Below are 26,414 nucleotides of genomic sequence, written 5' to 3'. Positions count from 1 at the left end.
ACAAGCCCAAGCGTTCCCAGTGTTTGGGAATAGGATTAAGCGTCAATGGCGCTGGGGTAAACACATTTTGTGCGAGACAAGTATGAGGACCAGCTGAAGACACACAAAGACAACAGTCTAAAAAGTATAAATAATAATAACATTATATCCCGGATCGCCGGATTCTTTTTCCAACAGTTCCCGCGATGAGGGGAGATTAAAATGTCGATTCATTTTTGCAACGCGTGTCTGTTCCTGTAATCCTGCCAGCTACAGTGTCGCCGCTTGCCTCGCTCACATCCCCGACCAGCCCCGCGATCAATCCGCCGTTAGATTAGTGCTAAATTATTTAATGTGTTCTGATTATGTTTGCCCGTTGATAATGTCTCGGGGCTGGGCGCTGTTGACACAACCTGCCTCCAAGATCTTCTGATTGTCCCGTCATCTGTCTGTCTGTCTGTCTGTCTGTCTGTCTGTCTGTCTGCCTGTCTGTCTGCCTGTCTGTCTGTCAGTCTGCCTGCCTGTCCATCTGTCTGTCTGTCTCACTGCCTGTCTATCTGCCTTTCTGTCAGTCTGTCGGTCTGCCGTCTGCCCGCCTGCCTGTCTGTCTGCGAATCCGTCAGTCCATCCGTCAGTCCATCCGTCCGTCCGTCCGTCCGTCCGTCCGTCCGTCCGCCTGACTGTCTGTCTATGTAGCCGTCTGTCCAACAGTCTAGTTTGACAGAACTCTGGCCACCGCTGCCTGTTTGTTTATCCGCCGCTTATATTTATTTTCCGGCCAGCGTGCTTTGCTAACAGCAGGCAAAGGGCGCGCAGGTTGATGGCGGTAATAAGCAGGGGAGATTGAAAGGAGGAGAGAGGGAGGGAAAACAGAGAGGGCGAGGGAAAACAGCGAAATAAGGAGAGAAAGAAAGAATCGCTTGTTAACCATCGTTTTTTTTTTTCCTTTTTTATGGCGGATCATTTAACTCCCCAGAAGGCAGTGATTGGCATTAATTACCCGACAGGTGCTACCAGCTATGGATCTCATAATTAAGGTTCAGATTCAGTTCATTTTGGGAAGTCATTAAATGTTAAGGGGGTGGGTCAACACATCTGCATGCTCCTGTGTGTGCGTGTGTGTGTGTGTGTGCATGTGTGTGTGTGTGTGTGTGTGTGTGTGTGTGTGTGTGTGTGTGTGTGTGTGTGTGCGTGTGTGCGTGCGTGTGTGAGTGCGTGTGTGTGTGTGTTTGTACAGAGTTACGCTTCTGCAAAAACATAAGAAATAGAAATAAAAGCATAAAAACACAAAATATAGACAGTGGACCTGGCAAAACAATGCCTTACAGTCAAAAAAACAAACAAGAAATACAATATGCAGAATGTAAAAAATGTGCTCTAAGCACCAGATACAGATGAAAAAAACAAAACACCAGAGGCCATGTCGAAGGCTAGGATGCAAGTAAAGAATGGTCATAGATTCAAATGTAAATATGAATATATGATTTATATAAATACGACATTATTGGCAAGTCTAATAACAGATTGCTACAGTGCTATTATGGTGTTATTACAGTATTATCATGGTGTCATTCAGCTGTTATCAGTGTTATTACAGTATTATCATGTGTCATTCAGCTGTTATCAGGGTTGTTACAGTATTATCATGGTGTCATTCAGCTGTTATCACAGTGCTATTACAGTGTTATTATGGTGTCATTCAGGTGTTAGTACAGTGTTATTATGGTGTCATTTAGGTGTTATCACAGTGTTATTATGGTGTCATTCAGGTGTAATCACAGTGCTATTACAGGGTTATTATGGTGTCATTCAGGTGTTATCACAGTGCTATTACAGTGTTATTATGGTGTCATTCAGGTGTTATCACAGTGCTATTACAGTGTTATTACAGTGTCATTCAGGTATAATTACAGTGTTATTATGGTGTTATTATAGATATATAGATATCTATTATTATTATTCATCACGTAGAAGGCGGTGACTTTGTCTTGCAGAGATGGTTCCCCGACACCCGTCGTTGCCAAGACACAGGCGCGGTGCAAAAGAGCGGTGCAAAAGAGCCTACAGCTACACTGCCACCATGCAGGGTGTTTGCTTTCAGCCAGGCACACGACATACCAACATTTTCTTCTTCTTTTTTTTTTTTGAAGCAAAGACAGTGGGGGCGAAATGCAGACATGTGTGTGTATGTGTGTGTGTGTGTGTGTGTGTGTGTGTGTGTCTGTGTGTGTGTCTTGCTCTCGATTTCCCCATCCGGTCTGTAAGGTTCCGTATTTAGCCGGGCTCGCCAATAATAGAATGTCGCAATAGCAAATTCTATTGCAGATGAACAGGTCGGTTCCCACGGTTTGGGGGGGGGGGGTACAGAGTTCGCTCATCGGCCAATCGTGGTTCAACTCCTCCTAAAATAATATTACCGCACTGCTCTCCCTGACATTTAATCTTTCATGAGCTGCAGTACAGGTATCAGATTCGCCAATTCATCGGTTTGTGCATGTATGTGTGAGTGTGTGTGTGTGTGTGTATGTGTGTGTGTGTGTGTGTGTGTGTGTGTGTGTGTGTGTGTGTGTGTGTGTGTGTGTGTGTGTGTGTGTGTGTGTGTGTGTGTGTGTGTGTGTGTGTGGTTGTCGTGCATGCACGCACGTGTGTTTGCAGGTGTGCGGGTTGTGTGCACTCACTTGATACTCATAGATGAAACCTGCGACACGGGGAGACGTAAGGATACTCGAGATGCCTTCAGAGAGAGAGAAAGAGAGAGAGGGGAAAACTAAGAGAAAAGCAGATGACACGTACAGTACGAGCTCATTCTTCCTCTTCTTTGGGCTGCCCCCGTTAGGGGTCGCCACAGCGGACCATCTGCCTGCAATACCTTCTGTTCTGCGCATCTTCCTCCCTTACACCAACCGCCTGCATGTCCTCCCTCACCACATCTATAATCCTTCTCTTTGGCCTTCCTCTTTTCCTCTTGCCTGGCAGCTCCATCCTCAGCATCCTTCTCCCAATGTAATTCTCATCTCTCCTACACACGTGTCCAAACCATCTCAATCTCGCCTCTCTCACTTTTTCACCAAACTGTCCAACCTGAGCTGTCCCTCTAATGTACTCATTCTTAATCCTGTCCGTCTTTGTCACTCCCAATGAAAATCTCAACACCCTCAACTCTGCCACCTCCAGTTCAGCCACCTGCCTTTTTGTTAGTGCCACTGCCTCACAGTACAAGCTCATTGTTTGGGAAATATTATGTTGTAAAAAACGTGAATGAATTATACGCAATAAACAATCTTACAGTAAATCAATCACCGAACGTAGGCCCTGTGTCGCCAACAACCCTCTGTCAGGGCTATTAAACACAGAGGCATGAATCATTTAAACAAACCGTCAAAATGAAAAACTACAACTCGTGACTAACACTATTTACAATTCAACAACATCAACATCGATGCACCTATACATCAAACTTTGTCCGAAACAGACATTGTGACATCCAATAAATACGACGGCATCTGCAACTGTAAGACCATAGAGATAGAAAACAGAGAGAGAGAGAACGTGAACGGGAAAAATCGAGCGCAAATCTTCTCCGTCGTCAGATTTGCGCTCCTCAAAGCTCCGAGACGGCAGTTATTATGTGCGTGCGCGGAAGAGACTGAAAATCTGCAAATGCCAGTCGTTAAATGTGCCCTGCTCAATCTGTTCGTTGTTGTTCACGATTGAAAAAAAAAAAATTATGTGGCCCCAGCTTTAGTAGACAGAGCGGAGGGGGGGTCCTTTCAAACGCCTATGCCTTTTAAGCTGCCCCGGCATTAGACCTCCTCTATCTAATGATGTTGTTTTGCTATAAAAGCATGAATCTTTGTCATATTTCCAACATAGCGGCTAATCACATTCAATTTGATCTAATTATAGCTTTTGACGCCGTTCGCTGCCAACAGGAAGAGGCTGCTTCCAGAAAAAAAAAAAAAAAAGACAGAAGCCTTCATGCGTAAAAAAGCTGCAATCTGATAGCCACCAGCGAGTCAACAGAAGGCAAAAAAAAAATTCTAATAAAAAAGCCACAGTGTTTTGAGCGCAGAGAGGAGCGGAGGACGCAGATTATCTACCTCGTGGATAGACAGATGGAGACGATTTGCGGGACGAGAGCCTGTTCTGCACCTCGCGTTGACTCACTTTGTCGTCAATGCGATTTCTTGCGGCTTTTAAGGGACGTGTGCAGGAGAGAGAGAGAGAGAGAGAGAGAGAGAGAGAGAGAATGTGGGAGATAGAGATGAAGAGTATGTTGTGAGCATGTTGTTGTTGTTGGGGAAAAACCTCTAAAGGTCACAGAGTTATGAGTCTGCGAGGGAAAAAAAGAGATGTCTGTAGATGATGATGAAGCGCTGCGTTATCGAGCGGTTGTGTTTTTCCTGATTGCATAGAAACCACTTAACAAGGGAGCGGGTATGGGCTCCGCGTAGACGTATGGCTCTGTTATATTCGGCGCAAGCGAGCCGTGCGGCTCATGGCACACGCACTACCAGAGAGCACGAGCATACTGTATGTAGTTGTGCGTTGCCGTGGCGATATTCTCCTTAAAGACAGAGGGCGCTGTCCAAAAAACCTGCAGGGGAAACTGAAAGAACTTCTGTGAACATTACAAATAAGTCCTGAGGGAAGGATCTGAATAACTAGAAAAGAACATTTTAAAGAGAAAGTATTAAATGTATGTCAGTGCAGGTTTGTATAATATATCGTCGTGATTTTGTGCAGACATCGGTGTAAATATAACGAAGAAGTCGAAGGTATTAAATTAGTCCAAATCTTTGGACAGAGACGGCGCTATCTCCTTCCATGAATTCAACGGCATCTGGTTATTTTTGTGGTCACGCATGGATAGATCGATGGCTCTTTGCACAACTTTCCTTCGGAACGCGTCCATCTCAAATGACATCTCAATGAAGCGCATGGCGTGGCGTACCAAAAATTGGGAGAACTAAAAGGATTCCGAATCGCAGCCTGGCGTTGACTACACCACTCTGTTGCCGTCCGAACTGTACTCTCCACAAAACAGCTTTCATTTTTATTATTTTTTTATTTTTTCTTCCAGGTTCGCGTCCAAATTCAGCGGTAATTATCTCACATTTCTCACCCCGCCACGGCTGCAGCTGCCGCTCAGCTGGCTGGAACCGCCTCGCCTGAGTCTTGGCAGGCCCAGCAAAGCCCCTTGGAGCCGGACTCCGGCACTTGAACCTGTAAGGCTGTGCGCTCTGATGACCAGGTGCAGTGGAATAAGCCTTTAAATGTCAGGCTCCACCTCTGGGGGTGCCACACCGTCACAGATTGCAGGTCAAATCTAATGGGAATGAGACTCAGAGGAGGTATTTTGATTAAGGAGCAGAACAGACAGTAACTGGATAGAAATGGCCCGCCAGTCATGAGTGCATAACTCAGCAAAAGTAAAAAGTATTTCCTGAAATCTTTTCTGAAAAATGCAATTTTTTCAGAAGTTTACTGAAAGTGGTGATTCATGAGATTGTCCGTATTGGGTGGATTACGCTGCCGAGTACCAGGATTGCATCTGGTGCTGGAAAGTCACTTTCTTTTCTTCAAAGTTTGCCTACTAGTTCAAGTTTTTTTTTTTCTTGGTCACTCTTAACCCTATCTTTTTGTGAAACTTCATTCTTCCTGCCGGAAAGGATCCTGCCAACCACAGTGGAAACAACATATTGGGGAGTATATGCAAAACCTAAATACATACATTGAATTGCTACATTGAGGGCCAGATAAATCAACTATCAAATAGGGAATTTTCCAACAAAATAATGTTATGGATTACCACTTTAAGTATATGTAACATATAACTACTTACTTATTACTAGTTACATGTTGTTAGTTACTAGTAGTGTAGCCAGTGTGTTCAACACACTTCTGGGATACTAGGGTTCACATTCAATAATTCAATGCTTTATTGCAAAAACTGAACAAAACAAACATGACAGACGCGAATACCTGACACGCTCTCTGAGGCAGCCGCTGTGAGCGGATGTCCTCTCTCCATCGGCGCTGGAATCTGGGTCGGCGCCGCAGACGGCCTTGTCATCGTTGTCAGCCTCCCCCACCACACACACACACACACACACACACACGCACGCACGCACGCACACACATCCACACACGCACGCACGCACGCACGCACGCACGCACACACACACACACACACACACACACACACACACACATAGTCGAGACATGCCGGCATTATCGTCGCCATCTCCTACCACCCTGCCTCGCCCGTCTCTGTGCCTCCATGTGTGCCTGCCAGTCCCAGCATTTCACCCTTTTAACTTGACAGAGCGACGGGGCTCGCAAGGCCCTGACCGCAGGGAGAAGCTTGCGCTTCGGTGACTCAGATTTGCTGGAAAGGAAGAAGCACTGGAGATAAAGAGAAAAATAGAGAACAGGGAGGGAGCGTGTAAGGTTGTACGGGTTGGATTTCAATTTGAAAGACCCTAATTTACCATTTTAAATGGCCGCCCCGTGGGAAAAGAAAGCAAGAATCACTTACGCTGGGAGTAAAGCATTTGGGAAGGAAGCGACAGGGAAGGGAAAAAAAAAACTAAATCACCCGGAATCACCTGGAGAAAAACAGAAGGCACGGAGGACACTACGTGTTTTCTCCTGTTTCCTAGCACACCACTCCATCTTGGCGGTAAGCACCACCTCCTCTTTTTGTCGATCATGCCCTTTCACAGAGCTGGTATTTATCAAATCCCTCCTCTGGCCCCCCGCTAAACGGATAAGCACCCGTGCAAGACCAAGGATGCCGGCTGCCGGAGAGAACCCAGCATTTTGGGATGTAAAGATGCACCACCACATGGAATCACCCTAATGTTGAAGTCTGCACACTAATTCCAAAGAATGCATACTGTCAGTCAGGCAGATGTTTTAGGTTGAGAGAACCAAGAACCAAGAAAATGACAAGCGTGGCTTGCAGAACTAGTTCTGTCAGACAACTCGACCACGCCTTGGGCTTCCAGGCCCTCAATGGCCCCGGCCTATTTAAGGAACCAATACCCCCTGCCGAACATGCTTTTTGCTGCCTGCTTGCTTGTGTCGCTTCCTCCCCCTCCCCTGCATCCACCTGTTGGGCTCCACTCTTCTTCGAATGGCAGGGATTGGAGCCATCCATAAGTCTGCCTGTGTTTACTGTACATCTCACCAGGAGTGATGAGCAGTAGAGCCCAGACACCCAGCTCCACGGATGCATAAAAAATGAAAGATCATTTTACACTAAATCTTAGTCATCTCTCAGAAATATAGGTGTTATAAATTGAAGCCATATTGAAACCCATGCTCATCACCTATCTTGTAACTGCAATGACATGCACATGTCTTTTTCTCTCATCAGATTCCTTTCCCAATTCTACATGTTTAATTGTTTTAATAGTGAGTACCTTCACATTACATACATGTCGTTCTTCCTGGCTGGTCTAGATTTTTGATGAATCGCTTTGGTTAATGTTTCTGTGTGATAGGACCGGATCTGCCCTCCGTCTGTGACTGGTTTCAGCCCACCTCCATTCTACGCGGTGTAATTGTCTTGTTGAATCGTTACAAAAAGTCAATTGCGATGACACCTTATTATTCCTATTCAAACGGTTCCTTCTGTTCCTGTTATTATTATTATTATTATTATTATTATTATTATTATTATTACTATTATTATTATTATTATTACCATTATTATTATTATTGTTTTTCCGTGTGTAGAATCAACTTGACATGCAACTTGAGGAAACATGATTAAGTACAAATTAAAGTTGAGCAAATTATTAAGTACTGGATAAGTACTTCTTGCGCATTTTACACAAAGATAAATAAAACACATACAGTAATATCAGATGTGAAGAGTGAATAAAATGTGTATAAGTATATATACAATTCACAATACAAATACATGAAGAAAAAATTGTCCACATAACAATATACAACATCAAGTGTGAACTCTGTTGTACTGTATAAATTAAGATGAATCCCTGGGGGGAATTTAGGAGGAGTTATGAGAAGTCCTTCGGGACTGTATGACATTATAGTATCACACCTCCAAACTGTTAAATCTCAACCTGCTGCAGCGATGTTTACACTACAGGACGAGGCGTAGGCTCTCACAGTGTCATGTGTGCCATCATCTCGCTGGCAATTGAAGAGAATTCAGCTTTGGTGTGGTTCATACACGACAGGCTAAAGTGAAACCTGCAACCATCTTTCCTTGTTTGAATTTCACTCGTTCTTTCTGCAGACATTGACAGAATCCAGTTGGCATCCATTATAGACTACCAGACCTCACCATAGCAGTGCCCGACAAAATGACATGTTCAAGAAAAAACGTTTTTTTAAACATTCTAAAAACTGCAACGGTCCTGACTATTCTTAAATCAACAGGTGGACCAACATTCTTGGGTCGGCAGCGCCTTCTCAAGCCTTTCCCCAAATCTTCCCAAAACTCAGAATTGTACATTTTGTCGCCAGGCAGACTGGACTAGGCGCAGAGAGCTCATTTTATGTCGCTAAGCAACTTAAGATAAAATAAGACAAGATAAGATAAACCTTTATTAGTCCCACACCGAGGAAATTTACATTGTTTCAGCAGCAAAAAGGGGACAGCAGAAAACAGAGAGAATATCAAGGTAAGCACTATAAAGAATATAAAAAATGATTTACTTTTCCAAACTTTTCCACTAATAGAAGAACTGACAGAGTAGAATTATCCGTAAAGGTCAAAGGCCAGTGTTGTACACCATTCCAGCTGTGTTGAGTGCGATCCGATTTCCCATTTTGGTCTGTAGTCCAGGATGCCAACAGCGGGGCATTGCCTGATGATCTCAGTCTGTGCCCAGCTCAAAGAAACAGGAAGTTAAAGTGAGATACACAGCCTATACATGTAGGGTCCATCTTGAAGTGCCAAATTAGTTATTATATGCCGAAACAAAACAGCTTCTGTGAGTCTAAGTCTGTATCATTAACTGTCCAGCATGTTCTCCTGTACTAGTTATTAACATTTTGAACCTCAATAGGCATCAAGATATTTACAAGTACAGTAAATGGCCATCCAATATATTTTTATTGATCAGTCCACTGCAGGCTTTCTAAACTTAACGATGTCCCGCAAGGCCCGCTTCAGAGCATTGTCCGGTTGTGATGACAGTTCTTCGAAATTCCATTCCATTGAGTGGACGGTCAGAAGGGGATTACGGTACAATAAGAAGTCGAATGAAAAGTCTCAAAGAGGAACAATGAAGCTCAAATAAGCCGCTCTCTCCGCTCGTTCTCTCCGCTCGATCACTCCACTCGATCATTTCCCAAAAGACTTATTTTCTCAGCAACAAGACTCCGCTTTATGTTGCATACCATCTCCACTGAGCATCTGATGGCGTTTTTTTCCAGTATTTTCCATTTTTGCGCCTGTTCTATATACTGTTCTATATCTGAGCTCTCTCTCTCTCTCTCTCTCTCTCTCTCTCTCTCTCTCTCTCTCTCTCTCTCTCTCTCTCTCGCTCTCTCGCCATTTCATTCTGAGTGCGACTGTACCGATGCACTCACGAGAGAAGGCAAAGCTAGCAACATATGGTGATGATAATGAGATGAGCAGTGTTTAGAAAACAAGGCCATATATAAAAGAGTCGAGCTGACACTTTGTTTAGGCACAGAGATGGTAGAGTGAGACGCCTGCAGAAGCTCTGCTGAGGTTGACTAGTTGTTGAATTGACAGTACACACAGCAACACATGAGTTGTTGATGCTGACTAGACGTTAAGTTGTTAGTTCACGTAATGCACTAACATGGGGGGGGGGGGGATGCACTAACTTAAAAAAAACACTAACACTTTGTATTCTGATTCCTTCCAGTATCTTGCACTTGTGTCTGGTTCTATTTAGAAACAGGAGACCATGCGCGTCAGTTCAAGATTGCTCCAATGTTCCGTGCATGATTGTTTCTCGCCTCTCATGTAAGTCGCTTCGGGCAAAAGCGTCTGATCAATGAATAAATGTAAATGTAAAGCTTAGCTAAGACAATTGTGGGGCACGCGGCCTCCTGCCCCAACCTTGAAAATCTTGCGACGCATTCACGGATTACAAACGGTACGAACAACGTGCCTTTCATCGAGTTGGATCCTGTTATCGTCCCCATGCGGTGTTGATTACATCGCAAGTGATGATGTATTAGTCCATTACTGTTGAAAAATTGGCTCTTTTTGGAGAATCGTTTAATCCTATCAAAATCGTTCATTTAGGTGGAATGTGAAGGGTTAATCATTCACATTCAATATGAAGTACGCCACGTGTGTTTACCCTTTCACATCCATTGAATCCCCTGTAATTTGTTTTGCAAGATTGCGACTAGAAGTGGACTCCCGGGTCATTTAAAGATTGTTTTGCTCTGGATGAATCGTTCGCGAGGCTTGCATCGCTTGAGTCCATTTTGGTTCCTCGACTCCAGCTCAGCTTCCACCCAGCAGACTGTATTCAGGGGTCCTTGAGCTGGCAGAGGTTGAGATGCAGCCCCAAAGCTTATGAGACACCGCTACGGGTCGAAAGGCCGACATTGGTCCGGGCTCGGAAAGCGGTGGCCAAAGCCGCCTCATCGTTCTCAAATAAGTCTTTTTATCCACGCACCCTCTTGGCCTTATCATTTTAAAGCTGCCTCCCACTGCTGACAGAGCCAGCAGGAAGCCGGGCCCCGAGCCCAGGACATCTGCTCTTCGTGTCTGTCTGTCTGTCTGTCTGTCTGTCTCCTTGTCTCTCTCCCTTTTTTGAACCCCTCAACTGTCTCTCTCTCTCTGTCTCTATTTACCTACCGCTCAGTCTAATTCTCTCTCTATCCCGGTCCTAACTCGCCCTTGTCCATCAGCATTCGCCTTAATCCGCGCGTCGCGAACACTCGATGAACACTTCTGGTGCTCGAATTTGAGACGTTCTCCTTTCCTTCCCCTTCACCTCCCCTTCACACACACACACGCACACGCACACACACACGCACACACACACACACACACACACGCACACGCACACGCACACGCACACGCACACGCACACACACACACACACTCACACTCACACACATACACTCACACACGCACACACACACACCAAAACACACACACACGGCAGACCGTTTGTAGGGTGGTTTGGAATGAAAGAAAATAGATAAATAAATAAAAACAGGAAGAAGCAAAAACAATCCCGGCATGCACAGGGTGGCTCTCCCTCAGCAGTCCTTCGTATCTGACTGAGAGCGCTGCAGGAGAGGGATATGGAGGGAGGGAGAGAGAGAGGGAAGTATAGAGCAAAGAGACAGTTCTGATAAGGAGGAGGTTTTGTACTCTCGACTCACACGTAGCGAAACTAAACTCAACTTTTATTTTGCACACGACGCATACACTGATGGAAGGGAGGGGGGAATGGGATGGGAGGGTGAATCATTTCAGGTCTCGTTTCAGAATCAGAAGCAGAATCTGTTAATTTTGGCAAGTACATTTTCATGTACGAGGAATTAGTCGTGGTGAGGGTTGGTGCATTTCTGTACAAATAATCAGCATAAGAGATTTTAAATATAATAAATATTTTAAAACAATATTTAAATATATATTATATTTTAGCTTTTGGTGCATTTCTGTACAGGCAATTAGCATAAAAAAGCTTAAATATAATATATGTATAAATAAATATTATTTAAATGTTATTAATTATTATATATTAAAATAATATTTTAATATATATATATTATATTTGTGCTTTTTTATGGTAATGTACAGAAATCCACCAATCCTCACCATGGTATTATATTATATTAGATTATATTACAATATATCATATGTATGATATATTATGTTATATATATATATATATATATATATATAATAGAACATTTTTTTAATAATATATATATACAGAAATAGACAAAAATGAAAATAATAAGCAAAAATAAATAAACAAAAATTGCCAAATACATAAAAAATAAACAGAATATACAAAGTGAGATCCAGTACACACAAATTCTTACTATGTACTTACAACGGTGTAATAATGCACGTTGCATGCATGTTTGTTAACCTATCGACCGAAGTCAACTCCAACAAGTTATTGAAAATAGCAAACAAACAAACAAGCAAACAAACAAACACCAATACCATTATGGCTTGGCTGAGATGGACAGACAAAGATACAGACCTAAGCGCGAGAACGGCATAGTTACAGGTTGCATAACAATGACTTTTTCCCTGTTTGTTTTTTGTTTTTTTGTTTTTTATCTGGCGGTACAGCATTGCCAAGCACGCCTGTTGATATGTGGGCGCGCGCGGAGGAGCACGGGACAAAGAGAACTCGCCACGCGCGCCGCAGAGCAAATACTATGCGGTGGAGAACGCTGTTGCCATGACGAGAGAGAGAGAGAGAGCAAGAGAGAGAGAGAGAGAGAGAGAGAGAGAGAGAGAGAGAGAGAGATAGGCGAGTGGACCAAAGAGAAGGGCGGTGTATGCTGCGGAACGAAGGGAAAAGAGAAGAGAGTGAAGAAAACGAGAGGAGGAGGAGGAGGGAGGGGGACGGGGTTATCCACAGAGAGCGAAGGGAAGGAAGAGGGAAGAATAGATGAGTCAGCTGCTTAGAATTTCCAAACAGACGGTTGAAATGATACTGTACAGCCAGGAGCGATGGATGGATGGATGGATGGATGGATGGATGGATGGATGGATGGGTGAATAGGTGGATGGGTGGATAGATGGACGGTGGATAGATGGACAGATGGAAGGGTGGACGGGAGGATGGATGGATAGATGAATGGATGGATGGATGGGTGGATGCGGATGTCATTTCACTCTTCAGGCATTCTGTGTTCTCTCTCTCTTTCTCACTGACTCTAGGTCTCTTCCCTATGGACTCTGTTCCCCATCCATGGAGGGTGTGGGGGGTGGTGAGAAGCCTATCCCCCTCGCCGCTCTGTGTGACAATGTCGGGCCTCCCGCTCGTTCCTACTTGGGACACATGCCGCCGAGCCTATTCGTTCGCTCGTCCGTCCGTCTCTCCATCCGGCCATTTGTTCGTTCGTTTGTTTGCTAGTCGATGTGGGGGTGGGGTAGAGGTGGGGGCGGGGGGGGGGGGGGGGGGGGGTTGTTTCATTTGGAGTGGGAGACATAATGACAAGCCAGAAAATAAACGCAGATCACACACTTAGGTCACAATGTGTTCGTTCATTCGTTCGTTTGTTCAGATATCATGTCCATGTTTTCTCACGCGCCTTTGCATCTGCCCGTTCCACCGGGGATGTGTTTTCCACTGGCACACGTGTGCGGAGCTTTGCTCGTCCACTTTCTTATCACCTGGGGGGAAGGGCTTCATTAGCATTGCTGGCACGCATGTATGGGCATATGCACGCACACACACACCAATGAAAACCACAGGCACAGCTGCTGCTGCTGCTGCTGCTGCTGCTGCTGCTGCTGCTACTGTACATTCTTACTGGAGTGGATGTCAGTCTGGTCAGCGTTCATATGTCTGTGTGTATAGATTTACTGTGTGTTTTTAATTTACTATTTATTAATATGGCAGTCTAACTGACTGACTGCGCTGTGAATTGCAATGCAAATGTAGACAGACAGACAGATAGATAGATAGATAGATAGATAGATAGATAGATAGATAGATAGATAGATAGATAGATAGATAGATAGATAGATAGATAGATCGTTGTACCTCAGAGTTGGAAAATCCGGGGTTCAGAATGTAAAATTCCACTCCGGCATTTTGAGTTTTCTCATTAGCATCAACACAGGGGTCCGACTAAGTGGAATCTGCTAATCGGTGCATGGCTGGAGCAAAAACATGGCAGGATTTTTACTTTCTGAACCTGGAATTTTCCACCTCTGAGGTACAACGAATAAAATATTGAAAGATTTGACAATATATAATAAACCTAAAAATGGAAGAAGAAATAGAAAGAATTGCAATATACAACGAACCTTAAAAAATAACGAACAAAAATAAACCTAAAAATCAACAAAAGATGGAAAAATAATGAATAAAAATAGAAAAAGAATTAGAAAATGATTCATCCCTTGCATGTGAAACCTAGTGTGTTGACTACCTTTCCCTATTAAACCGTTGCTGTATAGCCCTTTTAACTGTACACTTATCAAAGCATGTGGGTATTTAAAATAGTTCCAAAACATGTATTACAGTATATAGGAGATGGGGTTATAACTACAACTTGATGTTACCACACCTCCGCCTTCCCCAAATTCCCATGGGGTACAATTATTGGGTTGATAGACAGGTTGACAGCTGTCAGTCATCCGGAGGAGGAGGTTGTGATTTTGTGTCAACAAACGACCTAATGTTCAAATGTTATTTGTTGAAAATTACTAAACAGAAGCACTGGAAAGTATTTTTCATATATATATATATATAGGTCCTGTGATTCAGGGGGTTAGTCAGCCAGTCTACCACCTGCTGTCTCATGTTTACACAGCACAGGCCATTAGATTGCCTTTTAATTCCAAGCATAGTGTCCCTTATTAAGTCGCAGATTGACTCAGATGCTTACGTAAGGATCTCCAACGCAAAATAACAACAGATGATGTTACTCTACATAGATACTCAAAAATAAATCCCCCAGATAGAAAAAAACATGCAATTGATCATAAACATCTTGTCATTTTACAGATATTGAAAAGGACACTCGGCACTGGACCTGTGCAGCAGTACACCTTTCCTCTCACAGATACATAGCATTTTAGAACTAGAATGTCAAATTAGATGGATGAAAAAATGAAGGAGCTTGACCTAGTCATATTCAACCTGGACCCATTATGGGGGGGAAACGGTAGAACTACTTTGATCATAGTTGGATCGCATATTGCTTTTGAGGCACTTTATTCAGGGGAAAATGGGAAGGGGAGAGTGGAGGTGGGTTTGTCCACTGGCGTAACTATCTTCGCAATCATCTATTTTCTCTTTCTCTTGCCTTAGATGCCTCTTTTTTCCCTTCATTCTCATTTCCCGCCACCTCTTCACCACCGTGCCGTTACTATTCGCCATCTGTCTTTGTGTGGCTCTCCCTTGTGGTCCCTCTTTATCTCACCCCTCCCTCCCCCTCCCACCCTCCATCTATCACTCCCTTTGTGTGTCTCTGCCTCAGAGTAAACTGATTAATTAGTTACAACTCCAAATCGTCTCTTCCTGACGGGGGAGTTTGCGAAGGTCGAGGTGGGTTTTTTGAGAGGCGGAGGGAGGGAGGGAGGAGAGGCATAAAAAGAGCATATTTATATGTCGGGGTCCTCAACTCCCTCCATCTGAGAAACAAACGCAACTTTTTTTGTCATAGCTGTATTTCTCTCTCTCTGTCTCTCGTTCTGCCATTGTCCTTCACCCTCCAACATTTTTTTTTTACCATTGACCATATTCTCTTGGTCCCCATTCTACTGGTATCAGTTATTTTCCAGCATAACGTTAAAATAATACTGGTGAAATGACCAAGTCCTTATTGGGGCTTTTGAGACGATATGTTCCGCCCCAGTAAGAGTCCTTTCGGTTTTTAGGAACAGGAATTTGCAATTACCCTTTGAGTTCAGAATGGCAACAAGAGGACAGTTTCAAAGAGAGCGGCCTCTCCTTAACTTCCCAACCATTTTGCCGTTCTCCTTTTCTCCTCTTTTTGTTGGGTTTGGCTTTTGTTTGGAATTTTTTTGTTTGTTTATTGTGTGTTTTGTTTGACCTGTAATGGTCTAATATGCAATGGAGTTGTGTAGATGTAAATGTTGTAAATATGTTTGTCACATGTGGTTTGCTGAAGTCTAGGTGCCTCACTAGTGGTGTTGGTAGGGGCCTGGGCTACATAAGGCAGGTGGGACGTGAGCAAAAGGGAATCAAATTTGTGTATCCCTGCTGCGGTTCTAAATCTGTGAACCGGTTTGCGTGTTCTGGCATTTTGAGTTAAATATATTCCACAAACGAATCTCTGCTTGCTGGCTCATTTCTCATTCACCCTGTACATCTCAATCCTGCTGGTCGTCATCTTGATTGTGAGGGATGTCACCGTCAGAACCCTTTATGGGTATTTCAATGTATTTTGGTATTTATGTTGTGCAATTCAGTTATGTTAGACTATCAAAACCACAACTGTTCTCTTTTCTTGGAATCAGTACCCCCACCATATAAAGTACAGTGTATATATACAGTAGAATTGCATGAAAAAAGGACTGACGCAGGAGATTGATCCACACCTTATTGCAGAAGTTCCTCGCCAAAACCGCAAAATCAAAATAATGTGTAGCTCTGCGTTGTTCTGTCAGACAACTTGAGCAGGTCACATGCTTTCACGCCCTTCTAGGCCGATGTAGTTAAGCAGCAAATCCCTCCTACCCTACCTGCTTTGCTTCCTTATTTATTGCGTGCCTGCCTGCTTGCTGCGCTGTGCTCCCTCCACCTACCCTGTGTCCGCCTGCTATCCAATTGGGTGATTCGACTTCACTCCTATATTTCTAGCTCACTAAGTATGCCCATGTTTGCTGTACACCTCACCGGGAGTGATGAGCAGTAAAGCCCAGACGCCCAAACTCACTTGTGTGTTCACACTTTTGGGGTGCCAGTCATCACGTGCATTCAGGCCAGAAGGTTAAGCTCAAACAGTTCCATATGCATAGATGGAGCTAGGTTAGGTTAGGTTGAACCAATATATTCACTGAGTGCAAACTCACCCAGTAACCCTACAGCCATCGTTAAAGCATTGACGTGGGCGGAGACGAGGCAGGTTTTGCTGTTGTTGTTGAAATTCCACTTAGTTCCAATAGTGAGCAGGGTTTCCTGGAAGAGTGGCAGATCTTACTGAGACCACCTTCTTGGAATTGCCCAATTCCCCTCCAATGCTGGCCATTGAGCTCCTTCACTGCAGCCATTTGTGCTGAAGCGCCTCACTCAAGGGCACCTCATCTTACTTGATGGAGTAGGAATGTTTCTCATTTTACCTCTCCAGACAAAATTGTACATAGGTTGTTTTTTGTGGGGTTTTTTTGCCTTGTGTAATATCTTAGTAGCTATTTAACTGATTGTGGAGAGTGTAGTATCTATCAGCAACTACTCCTAATCCCCATCAAAAGAATGTATTTTTGTGGTTTGAAGCTGTGAAAATCGTCCCCGTACAACATTTACAGTCATTTGGAGAATTGCCGGGGGAAATAAAAGCAAATATCCCTTTGTCAACACTCCAAGGGTAAAAGAAGGTAAAAACCGAAATCAAATGAAAACAAAAACAAGTTCCAAGGGAGTCAGCTCAGTGAGGCTTTAACACTGGTGTAATCAAAGAACCAACAGATGGCTGTTTTGAGTTGTAGAATTGAAATATTTCAGCTGTCGGATAATATAGGAAATAAGAAATTTCTCTTACGACAACTTTCCAATGTTTTTCACTCCATAAACTGATGTTGTTGGTTCTCTGCATTTTTTATATTTTACACAGCTGTTACATATTATATATGTATTTAAACAGCCAATCCTTTTAAGCCCCCAGAGCGCTGATGATGAGTTCAGTGATGTTGACTTCCTTTTAGATGTTCCTGAAACATCCTCTCCAAACGTGTGGCCAAACATGTGTTAGTGATGAAAGTCAGACTCTTTTTTGAGCTTCGCTTCTTGTCGAGTCACTCAGTAAAAATAGTGGTTTGATTTTTCCGACTCTTTGCTCGTTTGATTCAATTTATTCACGGGGGGGGCGAGGGAAGACTTGCGGTGAACGATGAACAAGAGTCACAAGAGACGGTTTGGCTCTGAGTTGTGAATGGAATTCCTACAAGAATCATTTAATTCTGTCAAAATTACTTATTTAGGTGGAAGAATGTAAAATGTGGATCCCAGGGAATTTTTTAGCCAATGTGGCGGACTAAAGGGGCGTGCGTCAAGCCGCGGCTGCAGACGGCAGCATGGCTCCCTTTCCCGCAGCCGCCCAGCTGCCCCAAGTCGGCCGAATCAGTGCCCACACGGCGCTAATTGGTCAGGGGGCAGGGAGCTTTCTTAATGTTTGTCTGTCTTGCGGTGGGGGATCGGCGTACAGGTCTCGAGATCCGACCAGGAACCCAGTCGCAGCGCCAGCGGCACAAGGGTCTGTGATTCCTCCGGCACCATGATTAAAACGTTCATCCTTGTCATTTTTTATCATATTATAATTTTGGCCAGAGAGCCTTTCTGTTGGAATTATTAATAAAGATTCTCGCCATGTTGGCAATCCACCGCTGGAAAGACGTCTCCATCCCTTAACCCCTACTTGTGGGAGTCTCTGCCCAGTGCGGGGCAATCTCTGACTTGCGCTGCTGGTGCTGCAACTGGGTTCTTGGTCGTGTCTCGAGCCGGTGCGCCAATCGACCACTGCAAGACAGAGAAAACATTAAGAAAGCTCCCTCCCAGCTGGGCGGCCGTGGGAAAGGGAGCCATACTGCCGTCTGCAGCCACAGCCCAAGTGTGAATCACAAATATAATTCACTTCTGTCAAAAAGTATTGGTTTTGGTGGAATATGGGTGATGCCTTGGGTTTTTTTTGCCTTGGACCTAATTCAGTCCTCAGTAATTAGTTTCAGTTTGTGAGTGGAAGATTAACTCGCTCACCCACTCTTTTCCCGGAGTGACTCCCGACTCCTGAGTCACTTAAGAGATTTCTTTGCAAGGTACGAATCGTTCACGCGCCTTGCATCACTATTGTGTGATGTGTGTGTGGTGTCTGGTGTTCACAATGCATTGGGATTTTAAAAACGAACACTTAACCTTTTCTTCCAGGAAATATAACAGAACAGGCTGTAGCGCCATCCTAGAGCCCTAACCCCTCTCTCCCGATGTGTCTCCTTCTTCCACAGAGGGCGATCCGATCAACAACATGGGGCTGGGCTCCAACATGGGCCAGCAGCATCCGTACCCACCCCTGAGCCAGCTAGCCCACGTCTACGAGCAGCAGCAGCAGCAGCAGCAGCAGCAGCAGCAGCAGCAGCAGCAGCAGCAGCAGCAGGCTAGCAAGGAGCTCAACAAATACGCCTCCCTCAAGGCCGTAGGTGAGCGTCTCCAAGAAAGAACCCATCCACCTCATTGTCTCAGCCAACCTCGGGGTCAAGGGGATGAATATGTAAATGTATGTTGCTGTTCTGCGTTGGATCCATTGCAAAAGAGGAACTGGCTAAAATTAAGCCTAAAATTAAAGTTCTGTGAAGCAGCTGTACTACTCATTTTTACGAAATACTAATATCAATAATATAAATATTCCCCTTTACTGTGGAACTTAAAACAAAAGAGTGTCAGTCGCAATGTTGCCAGGTTGGCATCAGAAAAGACTTGAAAAGGGACTTCTTTAAATCCTCCCAATGTACCTGGCTTTGAACGCGGAGCCTTAAAAGAGACTTTCTTAGGGCCGAGCCAGATATCTGTGGTAATTGGGTTTATGCTGGGGGGCATATCTGGCAGTCATCATCGATTACACAATCAAAAAATGAACATGCTGCACAGCCTACTGAAACAGCTTGTTGATCAAGCTGTTTTCAGACTCAATGCATGGCACCAGAATCAAAGGGCTCAGCGTCTTGTATAACAAATCTGAACGTCTTCCACCGAGGGCCATATGCTGCTGGCACAGACGTGCGCACTCCATGACCTGAGTCTCTTTGGACTGACGTGAATTCGACGTTTTTCAGTGTTCAATCGCTCTGCAAACGGGGGACGCCTGTTTAAACCGATAACGATTGATTTGTTTGTCCCTGTGGCTTATAATATCAAAGTAATCATATAGGTTAAAAAAAGGCTTTCCACATTCAAAACAGCAGCTTGATGACCTCATTCAAAATGTCAGTATTATGCGTGTTCCACCTTTTTCTGGCTGTAAACTTGAATGCTGTTCTCCGCTCAGTGCGTCGAGGTGCCGGGCTCCTCGCCACGTACTTGTAAACAGATTGTCTTCCTTGTTTATGCTGAGTGTCTCCATCGTGTTCCGGCATTTAGCCGGACTGTTTTCTTTGTTGTTGTCTTGTTCTTCTTCGGCTCCGTCGATGGCTAAGATACGCGCTAAGCGGGCCATCCTCTTCCTCTCCTTTATTCTCCCTTCCATTTCGACTTTCCCTCCTCTCTCTCCAAAGCTGCCTGTTGGTTACAGTCACCCTCCGTCACGGCCCGCTCTTTCATCCCACCAAATTTCTCTTCCCATCATCCTCCTCCTCCTCCTCCTGCTCCTCCTGGGCGTCTCCTTCATTTCCCCTTGACCTTTACCTTTCCGTTCGTGCCTGAACCTCCTCTTCGTTATCCCTGCCAGCCACGCCACGCCACCTTCCTATCTCTCATCGTCTTCCTCCCTTTCATCCGTATTTTTCCTCTTCCCCCCAAATGCATCTCTTGTATTTATCCCACCCCAAGACATTTCCCTCTTGACCCCCTGACCCCCCCCCCCCCCCCCCCCCCATTTCAAACTCCACTTCCCTCACAGAGGAGGCATTTTTCAGGACGCCATCTCCATTCTCCCGCCGAACATATTGAGGCTCACACCTGATTTCATTTCTGTAATGAGGTAGAGGAACACCCTCCCCTGCCCCCCAGGTTTTTACATGAACAAACACACACACACACACACACACACACACACACACACCACACAAGACTTGACTGACAAGCTTCCATTCCACAAATGGTATTCATTGAGGCACCTCTGAAATTATTGGAACCCTCTTTGGAGATACAGGGGCAAGGCATTCTGGGATTGCAGGAAGCCAGGCCGTTTGTGTGTGTGTGTGTCTGTGTATGTGTGTGTGTGTGTGGTGCTTAGAGAGGTTGAGCAATAACAGTGGTGGTCCCCCCCACCCCCCCACCTTTGTGCATGGATTCGTCTAATCTGGCGAAACAGAAGTGAGCTTTCCTTCTCCTCCTCCTCCTCCTCCGGGCGCTCAGGCATTTTCCGCTGCCTCCCTGACCCTGGACGGGTAACGGAAACCCTCACAAAGCTTGACGCCACCCTTGTATCTTTTCTCCTCGCCACTCCTCTCTTTCGCCACTCTCCCAACCCCACGCTTAAAAATCCATCAGCCGCGTTTCTTAACGATAGATATCGCCGACTCCCGCCGCGTGTCCATATATGGCCGTGTTATCGGATTTGAATCGATAGGCCTACTATTTGCTTGTATCCTTTTGGGGGTTCCCCGGGTCCCTGTCCTCGCTGGTAACAATTGATCAATTTGCAGTTTCCACATCCACCCAAGTTCGGCCCTAATGACCACCGCGAAGCCCTAAAGAGCCAACCCTGCCCCGACGCGCCTGTTAATAAAGGAACGGTGACGTTAGCTGCCAAGTCAAACTTCACTAATTGAAGATTGACTTGAAATAACTCAAATAAATAGTGGCAGTGGTGGCGATGGGCAAAATTATTATTTTTTTCTCATTACATTTCCTTTTTTTATTTTTGCCTTGTTTCTGCTGCTGACTTGCGGTGACATCGGAGTCTGCAACTCGGCGGGTGAACCCCATCCTTCCAATTTATTTATTTTTCCTGAAATTTTTTTTTTTTTTAAAACACCGCCAACTCTCAGAGCACCACCTTCGTCTTTGTCTTCGTCTTCATCTCCGCGGCGCTCATGGAAGCGATAAACTAGATTTATAGTTGCGGCGGCAAAGCAAACTCGCCAAGTGTGTTCACTTTATCTTTCAAGGGCGAGGAGGCGTGGGGCTGGGGGTGGGGCTGGGGGTGGCAGAGAGCAATGAGTCTAACGGTACATGTAGGACTATCAGACAAGGGAAAAAGGAAAAAGAGCTTTTTCTCGGATGTAGGTGAGATAAAAGACACCGCAATTTTTGGTGACAGTGAATGACAGAAAGATGAACGACTGCGAGGTGTTAAACTGTATCGTCTGAGGTCACAGGGAAGCGCACGCGCGCGCGCGCACACACACACACACACACACACACACACACACACACACACACACACACATACACACACAAATAAATAACAAGCACATACCGTAGTAGGCTATTACCGGAACTCTGGTGGATGCTCTTCGCTGCAAGTGTTATTGGAGTGTGTGTGTGTGTGTGTGTGTGTGTGTGTGTGTGTGTGTGTGTGTGTGTGTGTGTCATCTTAAAAGCACCTATTTTGGCCACATTACCTCAAGTGGGCTTTGTTAACAGATATTCTTTTTTCCGAACTTACAACAAAGTTTTTTTACATATTTTCTTCAGAATGTGAAGAGGTAAAAAATGTAAAAAATGTTGAGAGCTGCTCTTACACATTACCTGATCCATATGGTATTGTTGTATATCCAACGAGACCGGTTGGCTAGAGTTAGCCAGAGCTTTCTATCAAACAACAAAACACTGTTGTAAGCTGTACGTACGTTTTGTCATTTTCCTCTTTCCGAATAAGCTTGTTTGGTGTCCCCAGTCTGTTTACTTCCTTGAATTCATACAATACACAACTTCTTTATCCGTCACTCTTTTTCCTGTGCTCCTTCACGATTTGCTCATGATGGCTTTTTTGGCCAATCAGAGCGGCACAAGAAATGTCACCAGAAAGCAAAATAACATCCCTCCATTAAATGTCAGTATGGGCGCACTGCAAATGTGCCCAAGATCAACAAAATTAACAGAAAACTGACAAAATAGGAAGAAACATTTTTGATCAACACTGACCACATAATATTTAAATAGAAAACAATATTTGATCAAAACACTTAAATTTTCACTCTGACAGATGGGGGGGAGGTTCTAGCGCCCTAGCTGCACTAATGTGCGGTGCCATTTACGGTGAGATATTGACATGCACTACATGCTCAACTTTACAGATATTGACAAAGATTACAGTCAAATTATTAACGACAAATATTAAGAAAGCTCCCTGCCCCAAATCTGACCAATCAGCCCCACTTGTGCGTTGATTCGGCCGATTCTGGACAGCTGTGCTTCCGTGGGAAAGAAGCCGTCTGCAGCCGCGGCTCAACCATGCATGCCACATGAGCATTTGTCATGATTTCGTACTTTATCAACTAATTTCACTGGCGTTTTCTGGTATAGATTAATGGCATATTAACTGAGTAAAATAATAACGTTTCAGATGAATTGATTATAGAAATAATTGGTACAGTACTTGCAGCCCTAGTGCTAGAGAAGGGGAGGGGAATGGATTTAGAAAATACAGCACACAAAGGACCTATTTCAGGGCCACAAACGAACTTAACAGGTAGCCAAGGCAACGCTACTTGATAACATTGTGGACTTTCCTTGCTTGATATCTGCTGCCTTTTCACTTTTATTTGTACATCTTTCCACCACGGGAAAATAACATACCTTCAGGCATTACGTTTTGATTTTTTCATCAAAATCGATTTGTCTCCCCTCGCAAAATATTCTCTTCAAATTCTTCAGTAACTCCAATTCAATAAAAGGCTTTTTCCAACAGTATGGCTCCGGACCCCTCGCTGGTCAACCAGCTGCATGGAATGAGCAGAGAGACTAAATAGCTTTGCGAAACGTTATAGATTCTTAATTGTGGATTCTCAGCTGAGGGTATCTGATGGGCTTGGGTGAATGTAACAGCTGGCTATATGACCTTCACTACTGTGATGGAAAAAAAAGGACTTGCAGGATAGGAAGATTTATTTTATCCTCTGCAATAAACTGAAGCTTGTGTGTGTGTGTGTGTGTGTGTGTGTGTGTGTGTGTGTGTGTGTGTGTGTGTGTGTGTGTGTGTGTGTGTGTGTTCTTTTACTGATCAATAGTTACAATTAGAGTTACAATATACATTTTAGAAAATAACCTTTTTTCCATTTCATAGCCGTTGGAGCTGTGGAGAATCAATTTCTGCTAACGCAGATTTAACACGGCCAATTACAAGAGCCAAGCTAATTACTTTGACTTGAAATTGTTTTTAAATTCAATTCAATAAACTTATAATAAAGTTCTATTGAATTTAATTGAATTGAAAAACTTTATAAAGTTAACGATTAACAACTGGCAGCTGCTCTCTTTCTCTACCGACTCTTTATTAACTTCCTGTTCCTCTTCTGTCTTTCCTCCGTCAGCGGCCAAGTACAGCGGTGAGCTGTACAGCAAGCGGCGCCTCCTGATGGAGCTTCCCACCAAAGGAGGGCTTCCCATGCAGCCCATGGGCACCATGAGACCCCCCATGGCTAACATGTCTGCCATGAGCCCCCCGATGACCACTAACCCCATGGCTTCGAACCCGATGACCTCCAATCCCATGAACACCACCACCCTGACCCAGATGAGTTCCATGACTTCCATGACCCCCATGACATCTCTGGGCCCACTGACCCCAGAGCCAGTGGCCACTTATATAACAGAGATGCCCGGCATCTCTTCAGTTTCCACCCTGCCCATGGACCGCCAGGGAGCTGGCGGAGGAGTAGGGGGGCACAAGCCGAACATGGAAGTGCAAAGGCAGAAGTCCAAGGGCAGCCACTTGGTACATTCCTCTCATGTGACCCACAATGCCCATAGCACCCACAATGCCCACAACACCCACAATGCCCACAACACCCACAATGCCCATAACACCCACAATGCCCACAACATCCACAACGCCCACAACACTCACAACACCCACAGCACCCTCAATGCCCACGGCACCCTCAATGCCCACAGCACCCTCAATGCCCACAGCACCCTCAATGCCCACAGCACCCTTAGTGTCCACAGCACCCACAATGCCCACAACACCCACAACACCCATAGCACCCTCAACACCCACAACACCATAAACGCCCACACCCACCTGCACAGCCACGTTGGCAAGGCGTCAGGACTCGGGCACGTCTCCTTGGCCCACATGACGGGAACGGTCCCTGGCGGCTCGTCAATGGGGATGTCCAGGATGGCCCTGGGCCCCGGGTCGGGGGCCACCATGGGGGACCACCCGCTGGCCTACAGCTCCAACACCTTAGGAGCGGCACGAGGCACAGGACTGAGTCTGAAGGGCTGGGACGGGACTGAAACGGTGGGGCGGAGGAAGGCCTACGGCCCCAAGCGGCCCCAGTGCACCGTGCTGGAGCAGAACCAGCTGCTGCAGCATGGCAGCAGGGCCCACAGCCACAGCCAACACTTCCTGCCCACGCAGCCCTACTTTGTCACCAACAGCAAGACGGAAGTGACCGTGTGAAGAGATGGAGCGGGAGCAGTGCGGGGGGCGGGGGGGGATTGTGGGCAGGGGAGAAGAAAGTGTGTTGGTGTATGTATTCAACAACGTTCACAGCTTTCCCGTTTGAAGACCCAAAGACCTTTGCGGGTGGAAAGTGGGGACGACGATGTTAGTATTGGTCGGTCGAATCCTCAACCATGACAACAGAGGACCCAGAAAGCAGGCGGAGGTATCGGCTGTTAGTAGGTTTGTTTTTCATTTGTTTCACTGCCACTATCCACTGTTTAACGGATGAAATATCAGAGTGTGATGGCTTGGGGGGAACCGACTATCTAATATTCCTGTGAACTGAACTCGACAGGCAATATAGAGGACCAGGTGGAAGATACTCGAGCATTGTACGGAAACAGATGAACGTGTATCTGTTCCTACATCAGCCACAAGCCAAGGGTTTTGGCTTATTTAGCCAAACACAACAACGACTACCCCTACCCTACGGAGGCTGTCGCGCTGCCATCACCCCGCACCGAGCTCCTTCGCCTGGTGATGGGAGGCCCAGGGGACACATAAGGAGGCAACAGAGGCAGCATCTGTGTGGCACCTGGATGAACACAGCTACACATGCACACAGCTACTTTAACCAACTAGGACAGACAAGGGCATGTGTGTGTAATTCACACACACACACACACACACACACACACACACACACACACACACACACACACACACACACACACACACACAGATGCGTGCATGGAGTACACAGCTAACCCACACATCTAGAAATGTACGGCCACGTGCAGAAAGTTATCCACACGCACGTCCACGAATACACCCACTCTCGCTGTCACATTCTCTCGCTCTCTCTCTCACACACAACTCTGGTTGCCAGAATAGAGATTTAGCATCTGCTTCCCCCACTTTTTTATTAGATTAAACAAACTTAACCTTCTGCTTTCACATCCGAAGTCTGTGAAGTATACACATCGAACACTGTCACTTTGAATCCACTCAATAGTCAAGGCTTCATTCGACAATTAGCTAGATACTGTAAATACCTCTGCAAAATGTTACCAAGAATATAAGAATCTATGCTTTGCCAAGACTCAAAGCGTGATTGAAAGCTAAAGAACAAATCAAACAGAAATCCATTCAGGTATAAAGACCTGATATAACCTTTAATAAGGTGAGGTTCTTTAAGTTCCTCAGGTGTTCTCCTGTGTAATTTTGGGATGCCAAGTCAAAATTGAATAAAAATGCCACACGCTGTAGATTCCTTCTTTATAATAAGCTACCACTAGTCA

General features: G+C 45.0%; 1 protein-coding gene across 1 annotated transcript in view; it reads left to right on the top strand.

Moving 5' to 3' along the window:
* shisa9a (shisa family member 9a) overlaps window positions 1-25,128 on the top strand; it is a gene marked incomplete at both ends in the record, with an annotated part of 36,310 nt that extends 11,182 nt beyond the window's left edge. The window contains 3 exons of the mRNA XM_080021603.1: window positions 18,845-19,036; window positions 24,032-24,450; window positions 24,730-25,128. Of these exons, the coding sequence (XP_079877729.1) occupies window positions 18,845-19,036; window positions 24,032-24,450; window positions 24,730-25,128 (1,010 nt within the window). The remainder of the gene's footprint in view (window positions 1-18,844; window positions 19,037-24,031; window positions 24,451-24,729) is intronic.
* Window positions 25,129-26,414: the final 1,286 nt, after the last annotated feature.

This window comes from Zeus faber (assembly GCF_960531495.2).
Source record: "Zeus faber genome assembly, chromosome: 20".
In the NCBI taxonomy this organism is placed as follows: domain Eukaryota; kingdom Metazoa; phylum Chordata; class Actinopteri; order Zeiformes; family Zeidae; genus Zeus; species Zeus faber.
This window is presented reverse-complemented; position numbering and strand designations above follow the sequence as displayed.